The sequence below is a fragment of the Petromyzon marinus genome, chromosome 37 (assembly GCF_048934315.1).
Source record: "Petromyzon marinus isolate PM22_M1 ecotype Great Lakes invasive population chromosome 37, UKy_Petmar_22M1.pri1.0, whole genome shotgun sequence".
In the NCBI taxonomy this organism is placed as follows: domain Eukaryota; kingdom Metazoa; phylum Chordata; class Hyperoartia; order Petromyzontiformes; family Petromyzontidae; genus Petromyzon; species Petromyzon marinus.
In genome coordinates this window covers 20970036-20982339 of record NC_133703.1, presented here as the reverse complement: position 1 = coordinate 20982339, position 12304 = coordinate 20970036, and the positions used below count along the sequence as shown (strand labels likewise).

The window sequence follows — 12304 nt, the reverse complement described above, 5'->3', positions numbered from 1 at the left end:
GTTTATTTTGGGTTATTTTGTGCTGGTATAATACATTTTTCTTAACTATAACCCTTCGCCACCATCAGACGGCGCTAGTCACGTGGGCATATATGTAAATTGATTTGGTGTGTTCGAAATACTGGAATGTTGAAATGCGAGCAACATTTTTTGACTAATCATACACAAATAAATAAATTGGTATCAATTTTGCTTGGGCTTTTCCACATCCCGGTTTTAATGATAAACCAGACTCATGATCTCCACACCGATGCTCATAATTATTTTGAGTTAAAACTTTTCCGTATTGTTGACGAAGCTTCCCATGTACGTTGGACGGTCCCGGGTCATGCCGCTTAGGTATGCATCTACAAGGTTAAAACGAGGGCGGGGGGTGTGATGGTGGGGGGGGGTTACGGCAAAGCAGATGGCTCAATGGGGAGAGGATGACGATGCAAGCAGAAGGGGGTGGGGGGGGGGGCGCGGGGGTACGTGTACCTTAGAGGACACCACTTCAGTGTAGCTGCTTATAGTGTCCTCAGAGAACTTAGCGAGCTACAAGCGAAACACAGGGAGGAATCAGAGGGCGAGGCAAAAGCACTACACAGCGACGATCACAAACGTCACGGAGAGATCGACGGGGAGGGCGTGACGAGGTGTGTAAGCATGTAGAACTTCTTTCGCACCGTACGTAGCCAACCGGAGGTGCGGCGGGGGGGGGGGGGTGGGAAGGACAACAAACTAAGCACAAAAAAGCAATTCTAAAGGAATGAGTTTTCAATTTAGAAAATGACTTTTCACAGACCATCGACGCGTGACCCAGCAGAGTTTGCTCAAGAATCACGACGCACTCCACCCCCCTCCTCCCTCCCTGCACCCGCTCTCCCCTTAGAATATTGGTTACCTCTTCCTGGCCCCAACCTCCCCCCGCTCCATATATATAAAAGCCCTCACTCCCCCCACCTTCCTGGACGGAAGATCCCACAAGTTGGGGACATCGAGCCTCCCACCTCCCACTTAGGTATGGATCTGAAGCGCCGAAAGTTCTCCCCCCTGCGTTTTTTCAGTCCCCCTATCCTGAAACTACCGACGTGTTGTCCCGGGCTTGCGTGTTTACCGCAACATGAAAAAATGTAAGTAAAATAAAAAAATACAAAAATAATCACGACACAGTGCCCTGGACCGGTCTCATCAGTGGCGGCGTTAAACCAATAACGGGTAAGTTATTAGTTTAACGGAGAGCTGTCTGTGAACACCGTGGGGTCCCCACAAAGCCACATCCAGCGAAGCGGCGATTGACAAGCTCATGGTGCGCTGTCTTGCCTGACGCACGTAAATGATAAGCGGCGTGTTTTGCTTTATTCGGCTTAATTAGCGGACACCAGCAGCACGTGACCAGACTTGCGATGCGAAGTTCTCCGGTTCGATTCGATCTCCCGGCGACGGCCGCTAAAACTATCGGCAGGCGGTTTTCACGAGCGTTCGCCAGGTTGGGGACCATCGTAGAAAAATCGGCGCTGGTGTCAGACATCGCAGCGACATTTTTTGACCTGACTCTACAAATTTAGAAAGGGGGGTTGAGTTAACAGTACGGTGGTGGGGGGGGTCTATGGGGGTGCTCAGCCCTCACCAGCCAGCCTCCCCCCCCCGCCGTTCCTCCCCAGACACAAAAAGCAGGGTGGGTTTCTCGGCGAGAGTGCAAAGGCGCGAACGTACCAAGGGCGTGGGGGGCGCCTTGCTGAACTGCGCGAGCACCTTGGCCTCACCGTACGCGTTCACCAGCACCCAGAGCCCCGGGAAGATGAGCGGCAACAGCGGCAGGACGCCGTTCACCTGCACGAGCAACCGGGGAGCAACAGGTAGCCGGGCGGCAGAGCGTGCGACATTGGCGGGGCACGATGCGTCTCCACCGTGCCGGTTTACAGCAGGAGCTGGCGGTGACGCCTGCTGTATATTTGGAGTTTCCATGTCTCTCCCCGTGGTCGTGTGGATTTTGTTTTCTCCGGGTCCTTCGGTCTTTCCCTCTCCACATTTAGAAACGTGCATTGAGATTATTTAGATTATTTGGCTGCTATAAATTTCCACGTGACAAGCCACTTTGTTGAGCTATTACTTGTAGCCAGGTCAGTGAATATTACTGTTTCTGAAGCAGCACTCTCGTGAGGAATCGGGTGAAGCCGTTGCGATGGGACGTCCCGGTTTTCCGCCGTGCTCTCTCTCCTCTCTCGTTTATTTTTAGATATTACCCAACATAGATTCTTAACGTTCGTCAGAAAATCTTTCAGGCAAATAGGGGGGAAGAGATGCGGCGGCCAGTGGTCTTGATTTGGGGGGAGGACCGCTGGGCTATGGTGATGGGCTGCGGGGTGTACCTGCAGTTGTATGAACGTGTAAACAGGACTTCCAATGCCGGGCGCCTTCAGGATAAACCGCAGAGCGTTGGTGACGAGCAGGAGAAGCTGTGAACAAGGAAGCGAGGACATCCTTCAATCGCTTGAATTGGCCGGGCTTTAACATACGTGATAATTGACCGCTGGGTCTCGGAAGCTAGGCAGGGTGGAACCTGGCGAGCACTCGGAGAGGTGACCACTGGGGCTTGCCAGGTGTTGTAGGCGTAGATACGTATGTATGTTGAATTTATTTCGCACCGTAAGTAGCCAACCGTGCTTATCGGATATACAGCCACATTTGCCAATGTGATTTGTAACTTTTAATCTGACCCGTGTATCGATAGTTACTTTAATGTGCAATGTAACTGAGGGACTGTGTGTGTTTTGGGACTGTATTCATTGTTGTTTTTCTGCTTCGCCCCAAGCTTGCAGTTGGTGTTTACAAATCAGCAGAAATGTATGCACCGGTGCAATTAGTACAACTTTATTCATGTTTGTTTATTTTAGCGACTTGCTTACGTTTTCTCTATCTTGCTCTTATATCGTGTTTTTATTATTGTTTGTTGATGTAACTCGTTGCAGCTGCGTTGGTGGTCGCGTTGCACGGTCTTCCACCGGCTGTGCGTGCGGCTGCGCACACGTGGTTGTGCATGCGTGCGCGCGAGCGAGCAAGCGGTTGCGTGTGCGTCGCACCAGCGTGGCGGGCACGACGAATCGGTGGAGCAGCGTGCGGGCGGCGAAGCACTCGTTGTCCAGCACGCTGACGGGGCGGCCCGTGCCACCCTCCAGGCACTTCCTGCCACCACCAAACAACGACGGCGAGGACGGTGAAGATGAGAAAAAAAAAACACGGAAAAATGTTACTGACAACTGGGGGGGGTGGGGAACGGGTGCAGCGATGAAACAGTGCATCGACTGAAATTGATTCTTACGCTCACGATACATGCATGGAATGATGTGTGTAAGAATCCAATATTACTGAATTGTATTTGAAGTAGATCACTAGCTCACATGGCCCCGCGCAGACACTGGAGGTGCTACAATGTACTACAATTAAAACAGATTTTTATTTTCATCTTCTTTGGTTCTTTCGGTAAAGTCACGTAGAATGAGAATAAAATAACAAATTAATAAAATAAAATAACACAATAAAATTCTCACGACGTTTCGGCCACAACACAAGTGGCCTTCATCAGGTGAAGGGACGAGACTGTCTGGAGGACAGCGCTGGAGTCACGAAAGCTTTAAATCGAAACATTTTTGTTCTTTTCTAATCGAATTGTATCAGCAGCATCTCGCATCCACTGCACCCTGTATGATGGACGTGTCTCAAGATGCCGTGTGTCGAGCTTCATGTTCTCCAGCATGGGCATATGCATCACATGGAACACTCGCACACTCAGACAAATGTTCCCCTTATAGCCTTAACATACTTTTGAGGCAAGTGCTATTAGCGAGCACCTATGAAGGGCGCGAGGGCACACGAGGGGGTGGGTGGCCAACACCACGCCCCAGTGGTGTTGTTTACACACCATTTCATGCCAAGCCAACCGGTTCAGATAATCGTCACTGGTGTTGGCCGCGAGCAGGTATCGAACTCGGGTCACTGGGTTCGTAGTGCAGCGTGCTAACCGTTACACACGCACACACACTCACACTCGCTCTCACCTGACGCTCTCCAGCACGGGTGTGCGCGTCACACGGAACTGCCGCGGTTTTTGCGGCGCGTGGGGGCGGCCGCGGTCACACGGCACGGGCGACGCCAGCGGCGAGGGCCGCAGGAAGAGGTCGCCCGGCGCCAGCAGCAGGTGCTCCTCGTCCTGCTCGCACGAGGAGACCACACGGCGACGCACGGTGAATACGCGGCGGCGGACACAAGGTCTTTCTTCCAATTCCGTTCCGTCATTGGAATGGAAAAGGGTTAAAATATATTCTTCGGCTCACGATATGTGCGTTAAATCGTTAGCGGGAAGATTTATCTTTACATTTAGTTGAAATGTCATGCAAATTACACGCTAATGGGAACATTTAGTTTAACGAAGTGAACGGAACTGTACAGAGATAGAACAAAAAAGAAATTACGCAAACAAGATGCAAAAGAAATGAACGATGAGGAATCAAATCACGACCGCTGAATCGTAAACAATTCTTCGAATCACTGGGGTCCGTGGGGGGGGAGCTGGAGTAAATCCTTACACGGATGGTAGTAAACACAGCGCGCCAAGTTTTTTTAGTCGCTAACTGAGACAGAGAGAAGCGCTGGCCTTGATTCCGCGCAGGTGCACGGGGGCGTCCTGGCCGGGCCGTAGCGAGATGACGTCGCCCTCGACGAGGAGGCTGAGCGGGAGGTTGATGAGCGCACCATCACGGTACGCCCATTGCAGTGCAATGGCTTTCGAGTGCGGCATCAGCAGGTCCGGGTAGGCCAACTTCTCCCAGGGGGTCGTGCGGCCATCGCCGCACTCACGCAGCGTGTCTACGCAGGAGAGAATGGGAGAGAAGGAAGAGAAGGGAGAGAGGGGAGAGAGGGGAGAGAGGGGAGAGAGGGGGAAGTCGAAAAGAGCCAGAGAGAGGGCAGAGAGAGAGAGGGCAGAGACGGAGAGAAGGGAGAGACAGAGAGAGAGGAGAGACAGAGGGGAGAGACGGAGAGAGGGGAGAGAGGGGGGAGACGGAGAGAGGGGAGAGACGGAGAGAGGGGAGAGACAGAGAGAGAGGAGAGACAGAGAGAGAGGAGAGACAGAGGGGAGAGACGGAGAGAGGGGAGAGACGAAGAGAGGGGAGAGACGGAGAGAGGGGAGAGACGGAGACAGGGGAGAGACGGAGAGAGGGGAGAGACGGAGAGAGGGCAGAGATAGAGGGGAGAGAGGGTAAAGTTGGAGAGAAGGGAAAGACGGAGCAAGGGGCGAGACGGAGAGAGGAGGAGAGAGGGAGATGGCGGCGCCTACAATTATACCCACGATCTAAAAACAGTATGTTACCATGAGTGATTAAATGAGCGAGTGTGCACGTTAACAAGCAAACGAGCGAACGAGCACCGACCGCCAATGCCGTCGAGCAGCGAGCGCAGTCGGCGCGGGATCTCCGTGTCCTTGAGCCGCGCCTGCCGCCCCATCACGTAGAGGTTGACTCCCAGCAGCGCCAGCAACGCCAGCCCATTCACCAGCTCCGCACCCTCGCTGCAACGCACGTGACAACGCGCTCACTCGGCGGCCGCTTCACAACGGATGCGAGGCCCACAAGCGGCACGAGCCGTTTCTGCCGTGATATCTAAAAATAAAAATAAAAATCTCACGCGGTAGAAGTGACATGCGTGACTCAGGTGGAGATATTGCTATGTCATACACACGAGCCGACACTTCCTGAGATTTTGGGTTCAAATCCAGGTTTTAGCTGCCTGTCATTAAACTAGGTTCTCAAGGGTAGCTCGTTGTATGTACGTATGTATGCATGTTGAACATCTTTCGTACCGTATGTAGCCAATCATGGTAATCGGAGGTGTAAGGGGAAGGACAACTAACTAAACACAAAAAGTTGATGGTCTAATGTAAATCTTGACTGAAAGCTTTCGTGACTGCAGGAATTCATATTCTTTGGGTCTTTCGGTATACTCACATAGATAGGTTCAAAGAAAAAACTAAAAATAACAAAAAAACTAGTACTTTTTTGTTATTTTCTTTGAACCTATCTACGTGACTTTACCGAAAGACCAAAAAAATAGGTCTAATGTAATGTGATGTAAATAGTAATTTAAGAAACTCAAAATCATGCGAATAGCATATTTAATGCGCATTGCAGTCTGGTCACACTGTGTTCATTACATTAATTTTAAGGTATCTCTAGAGGTGGTTGAACTCACGGTCTAAGTTCAGTCACCAATAATTTCACAGAAGATCCATCGTATTAAATTTTCTTTCACTTAACTTGGCTAAATGCTATCTCCGAGACTTAAAAATATATCTTCCGCTGTCATTCGGCGAACGTTAATCTGCCGTAGGAGAGAGGGTGAATGATTAATTGCCTATTAAGCACCCAGAAAACTGTCCCTGAATCCCGCCGCACTCTGACCGCTGCAGCCCAAACAAAATATAAACTCTCACGGACAAAACCAAAACTTGATGGTTCGAGCCCAGTCCTTGAGCAGACAGTTATATCTGCCACACAATCCCTTCTTCATTGCCAGCACAATGGGTGGTGGGGGGCGGGAGGTGTGTGGGGGGGGGGGTGTCTCACCTGCCCTTGGGCTGTCCCCCATGGCAGCAGAGAAGCAGCATGCCCGCCAGCAGCATGAGCAGAGCGCCGAGCAGATGGAAGCACGACCAGCGGTTTCCGTGGTGCAAGAAACTCCTCTGCCATGCCAGCTATACCGGAGCAAGGGACGAGACGGGACAAGACGAGAGGAGATGTAGGTTCACACTAAAGCCCCAGTGAGGGCCACAAGGTGATGCGACGGGCCCTTGTGCAAGGGAAAAATAAGGAAATATGCGGACAAAAATACCGAAGTGGAATCCTTACCAACAGACGTTCCGCGGAAACGCAGATCAGAGCTACCACCAACCTCCGAATGAGAAAAGGTAGTTGAGATAGAGAGATGGGACAGGACTCGGCCAGAAACCAAAACTATAAACTGAACTAGTTCTATTTTACGAGGTAAGGTCCACTGAGCTATATAGCTATTTTCAGAAGCTACCTGGCCACAAATGAAAGCTCAACGAAGTGGATGATCATATGGACAGTTATAGCAGCCAAATACTCTAAACGCATGTTTCTAAACGTGGAGGGAAAAACCGGAGGGCCTGGAGAAAAATCCACGTGACCGCGGGGAGAGAGACATGCAAACTCCAAATATACAACAGGCGTCAGGGTCGGGATCGAACCCACGACCAGGTGTGGGAGTTAACACCGAGGGCACCACAGTAGCGAGATGTTAACGACGCGAGCGAGGGGGGGGGGCCTCCTCACCGAGCGAGGTCGGTCCTCCTGCTGCCGCTGGTGGTCGGCGAGGACCTTCTCCAGCTGCTGCTTGAGGATACCGAGGGCTTCCACGGTGGTGAGACCCAACCTCTCCGTGCCCTCGCTCCCCTGGCAGCGGTGGCACCGGGGGGGGGGGGGGGGGGGGGCCAGGGGAAAGCGGAGACGGAGTACGGAAGAAACGAAAACCGCCGTCACCAAATCGTCACGCGCGTCGTCGTACGTGTCGGTCACAGTTGCGGAGAGTCTGTATGCGGACACGGCATGATCATGGCTTCAACGCTTCTCCAGAAGTGACTGCGTGGCTCGGGGTAAGAGCACTGAGCCAGCACAGTTGAGGATCCTGCATTTGAATTTGGGTTTCAGTCGCTAATGATTCAAACAGGTTCTCAGCAACGACTGCGCATCAAACCAAAAATATAACCACATTAAATTAGATTTTTTTGCTTAATTTTATGAAAATGCCAGCTCTGAGAATTAAAATACACAGGTTTGATGACTACCATGCAATGAAGATTTCTCTGTAGCCGAGCAGACAAGTGAGCAAGCGAGCAAGCGAACAAGCTCAACGAACCTGCTTGCTCTTTGGGGACGCTGCCATCGCCGTCACAGCGCCGACCGTTGTCCGCGCTGGCGCTCCAGGGTGGCACGGCACCCCCGCGCCATGCACCAGCCTCGCGTCTCGGTGCACACTCAGCGAAGCTGGCGGCTGACAACAAAAATTAACGGTCGATCACAAACCAACACGTGCGACGGCACGTCACGTAAACAATTTGCTTGTGCCCACAATTAAAAATACACCCAATGGGCAGTCGTGAATGGGTTTCTTTCCCATTGCAATTAAATTTGCAATTAAGTTTACTAGGCACGTATTGATTCACACCGAAAGGAATTTGACGAATGGTCACAATTGAGGGTCATGATCCCATTCAAGAATCAGTTTTTTTTTACTTTACTGTATGATAGTTGGGTAGTGCAGCCCCTTTGGCGTCCATGTACTAGGTGCCTCTGTGGATGTGTAAACTTTGACTTTAACATAGCTATTTCTGTGACCAGTCACAAGCTAATCCCTCAGCTATTTCAATGCTAAATTCTCCTGTTTGATATGTAAACTCCTTTGTCAAGGTGCCTCACTTCTCTCACCCAGCTTAAAAGACGCTACGAATCTTAGCAGCGTTCATTGAAGCTCTGTCGTCCCGACAGTTCTGTTCCTTCACCTGAAGAAGGCTACTTGTGTTGTGGCCGAAACGTCGTGATTTTTGTTGTTTTATTTTTTACCTACGTGACTTTACCGAATAGAACCAAAGAGAATCAGTTATTTTTGTCGTGTTTGACAATCCCGTTTCTCATTGATATGCAAAGTAACCTTTGCATATGATATGCAAAGTATATCTTTGCATATCACTTTGATATAATTTGCATAAATCTACATTTTATATACTCCAATATAAACAATTTGATGCATGCCTTGCGATTGCAAGAATCGATTTTGATCGTCGATTGGATGCGTCATCGTTTCACGAGTAGCGCTTACAAGCGTGTGTGTGTGTATGCATGCATGGTTAGTGTAATTAAAAAACATGAGGGCGTTTGCTTGCCCTGTATGTGCCACAACAATAAGCGCTGCAAATGTTTCCATTCGGCGTTGCCAACTGGAAACTTGGGAGTCAGTAAATAAAATGATTAATAATGTAACTTTTTGGTTCCACGTGACTCAACAGCCTTGGACACAGCAGACTTTGAGAGCGAGTTGAACTTTGAAACCCATTTCCCATGTAAGGTATTTGCGTAAAAGCACAACATTCCCCACTGTCCACGCTCTGGTCCAATTATCATGGCAACTTTTTGATTCACCTTTCAACAAATTCGTCTCAAATTCTCTCTCTGCGTGGTTGCACGAAGGAGGGGAATCCAAACGTCATCCCCGCGTCGCCAAAGTCGAATGTATCAACAGAGCCTGTGCAGTCTTCATCAGGGGTTCTCAAGTTCTTACCCAGTGCACCTTCAATTAGCACGGTTGGCTACGTACGGTACGAAAGAAGTTAAACATACAGTACATACATTGACCAAAATGTTCAAGTCACGTACACAATCAAACAATTAAGTATTGATTCATCGATTGCTGCAGTCTCTATTGATCAAATTGGGTATTTTTATTCAACGGTTAAACCCATTAATTAAAGAGCATCGACGGACTATCTACCTTTGTCTCAATGCATTCGTGATTAATCAATTACACCTGTATAGATTAGTGCATTATTCCCATGTCGATTAATCAATTAGTCGTACAGTAAAAACCTCTCAAAGCTGGTCTCGAGTAAGCCATAATGCATGGTAAGCCGGTCAGGTCACCTGAAGTATAAACAATATATAAAGTGTAATAGGTATTTTTGAAGATCCAAAGCACTGCTGACTGGACTACATTTCGCAATTAATCCGCAAGCATCGGTCTACCCCAGGGGTTCGGTAACGAAAACAGCAAGTCATTTTCTTTCGAATATGGTAAACAAAATCTCAATATTTCAAGAGGCCGCAATGCACTGTGTCGTGAATACGAGACACGGTGGCATTCCTGTCAACCTCCTTATCAGTGCCCTACCTTATTGCAGACCAATTCAGACGTTATTGGTCACCCCGTGCACTTATAAATCTCAACGTTCATCCTACAAAGTCCCATCACCAAGGGTGAAAACTCAATTCCCCTGTACAAGAATACAGCAGGGTTAACCCGTATGGGTTGACAGCTTTGCGGTAGTGGGTCACGGAGCGGTCCTTAAAGAGGCACCCCATGAGGTTGCAGAGCCTCAGGATGCCGACCCCTGCCCAGGTCTTCCCCCCCCAAAAGGTCTATGACAAACCACGTGCAGGAGATGCATATTGCGCTTGTCAACCACTAGGAAGTATAAGCGTGAGACTCTTATGCCCAAAGCTGTATACGTATATATTCTTGGTTGAAACTTGAATTTGGAGCTTTCGTGACTGCAGGAATTATTCTTTGTTTTTTTTAGTAAAGTCACGTAGAAATAATAAAATAACATAATAGTGTACGACGTTTCGATTGCAACACAAGCAATCATCATCAGGTACAGAAGAGCTAGATTTACGAGAGAGAGGAGACATAACCGCGGAAAAAAAAAACAAAGAATATTCTTGGTTCTTTCACTAAAGTCGCGTAGACGGGAAAGAATAAAATAATAAAAAATATAAAACAATAAAATTATCTCGACGTTTCGACTGCAACAAAAGCAATCATCATCAGGTGTGAAAACCACAGCAAGAAAATGATGATCGCTTGTGTTGCAGTCGAAACGTCGTGAGAATGTTATTGTTTTATATTTTTATTATTTTATTGTTTCCCTTCTACGCGACTTTACCGAAAGAACCAAGAATATGAATCCCTGCAGTCACGAAAGCTTCAAATCAAGATTACACATCCAGTTAATGTACACATTTCCATCTCTGCACCAATCGCATCCAATATTTTGGTTATCGAGCAACGAAATGTGAATTACAAGCGGTTAGGTTTTAATGAATTGTAAGTGCAATTACTGAAGTCAAGTAATTGTTGAATGTTTTGATTTGGTTGAATGTTTGCCGGACATCCCACACACCCGGGAAGTCTCTCCACCCCAATTATCCCGGTCTCTACAAGTTGTACATCAACTTTTCAATCGATACTCATCGAATAGTATCGATTAATCCACAATCGGTCTCGGCCAATCGATGACTCCGATCCCATCTAACACCACCACTAACTACTACTATCAACGCTGTAGAGTATTTGCAATAATATAACAACGCTTTGCCAAGCCATCGACAGGTTAACGCCTCTCTCTCTCTCTTCACCTACGCCGTTGCAGGCGACTTTGTCACGTAGGCGATTTGACCATACTTCACCACGCTGGTCACTGCAGGTTGGCTGAAGGTGGCGGCGGGAGGTGAGTGGTGGTGGTGGTGGGGTGCACAGGACCGGTTCAGATATCACTCGCCACTGATGATAGCCGTGGCCGGGAGATCCCAGCCACGATTCGGAGCGCGGTGCGCTAACCACAGCGCCACCGCTCCACCTCACAGGTAGATACAGTACAGCAAAGCCTAAAGCGTTGCGCACGTAAGCTCGCTTTAAACGCCGACGTCCAAGCACCGACCAGCTAGGCGATCGAACAAACGTTTCGTTGTGATCAAATGATACGCGCAATTTTAATTAAACTCCCGTTCAACCCGGCTGTTCGCGCGCGTTTACACGAATACAGGGCACTGTACGTGCATGGTGTTAAGACGGAGGCTGGACGCTTGCCTGTAAAAAGACATTGACGCGATCGACGTTGACTTTACCACGGCGGGGGGGGGGAGGAAGGACCTCCTGCGCGCGAGATTCACCCAGCTAATGAAGCGGATAGCGAGGCTCGAGAGTGAACGATCTTGCAAACGGCGCTGCTACTTCTGAAGAGGCGATTATTATGAAACTCGCCGCTAAGCCTGAATGCGGTCGGTCACGCCGAATAACCAAACGCGAAACGGGCCCCCACCCCCATCCACCCACCCCACTATCTCCCTCCCTCTGGCTGACGGCTCGACCGCCGTGGCCACCGTAGTTTCCGAAATTCAAAGGCGCGTTCTGATTGGCCCGCGGCGCGCCGTCCCCAAGGGAGAATAAGCGCGGCCGTGATTGGCCGGCTCCGCTAATTCTCTTCCCATTCCGTAAGATCTCTTCCTTTGCGTTTTATTCAATCTTCTATCTTCTGGAAGATACATGATTGCGATTATGATTGATTTTTTTTTAAAAAATGCATTTATATTCTTTGAGTCTTTCGGTAATGTCACTTAGATAGGTTTAAAATTATTTTTTAACACAAAAAATATTTTCAAAAAAATATGTTTTTTTTAACCTATCTACGTGACTTTACCGAAAAACCCAAAGAATATGAATTCCTGCAGTCACAAAAGCTTTAAGTCAAAACAACATT

General features: G+C 48.9%; 1 protein-coding gene across 6 annotated transcripts in view; it reads right to left on the bottom strand.

Moving 5' to 3' along the window:
- Positions 1–11873, bottom strand: part of TMEM94 (transmembrane protein 94) — a 41125-nt gene extending 29252 nt beyond the window's left edge. For 2 of the 6 annotated variants that reach the window (XM_032967176.2, XM_032967181.2), the window contains exons 1-11: positions 11184–11873; positions 7912–8046; positions 7329–7448; positions 6600–6727; positions 5409–5545; positions 4634–4845; positions 4038–4189; positions 3063–3165; positions 2352–2438; positions 1696–1812; positions 478–534 (exon numbers count right to left, since the gene is read on the bottom strand). In XM_032967176.2, the coding sequence (XP_032823067.1) occupies positions 478–534; positions 1696–1812; positions 2352–2438; positions 3063–3165; positions 4038–4189; positions 4634–4845; positions 5409–5545; positions 6600–6727; positions 7329–7448; positions 7912–7938 (1140 nt within the window). In that variant the 5' untranslated portion in view covers positions 7939–8046; positions 11184–11873. The remainder of the gene's footprint in view (positions 1–477; positions 535–1695; positions 1813–2351; positions 2439–3062; positions 3166–4037; positions 4190–4633; positions 4846–5408; positions 5546–6599; positions 6728–7328; positions 7449–7911; positions 8047–11183) is intronic. The other 4 variants (XM_032967179.2, XM_032967178.2, XM_032967180.2 and 1 more) reach the window with 4 other exon arrangements.
- Between the last annotated feature and the right edge of the window lie 431 nt (positions 11874–12304).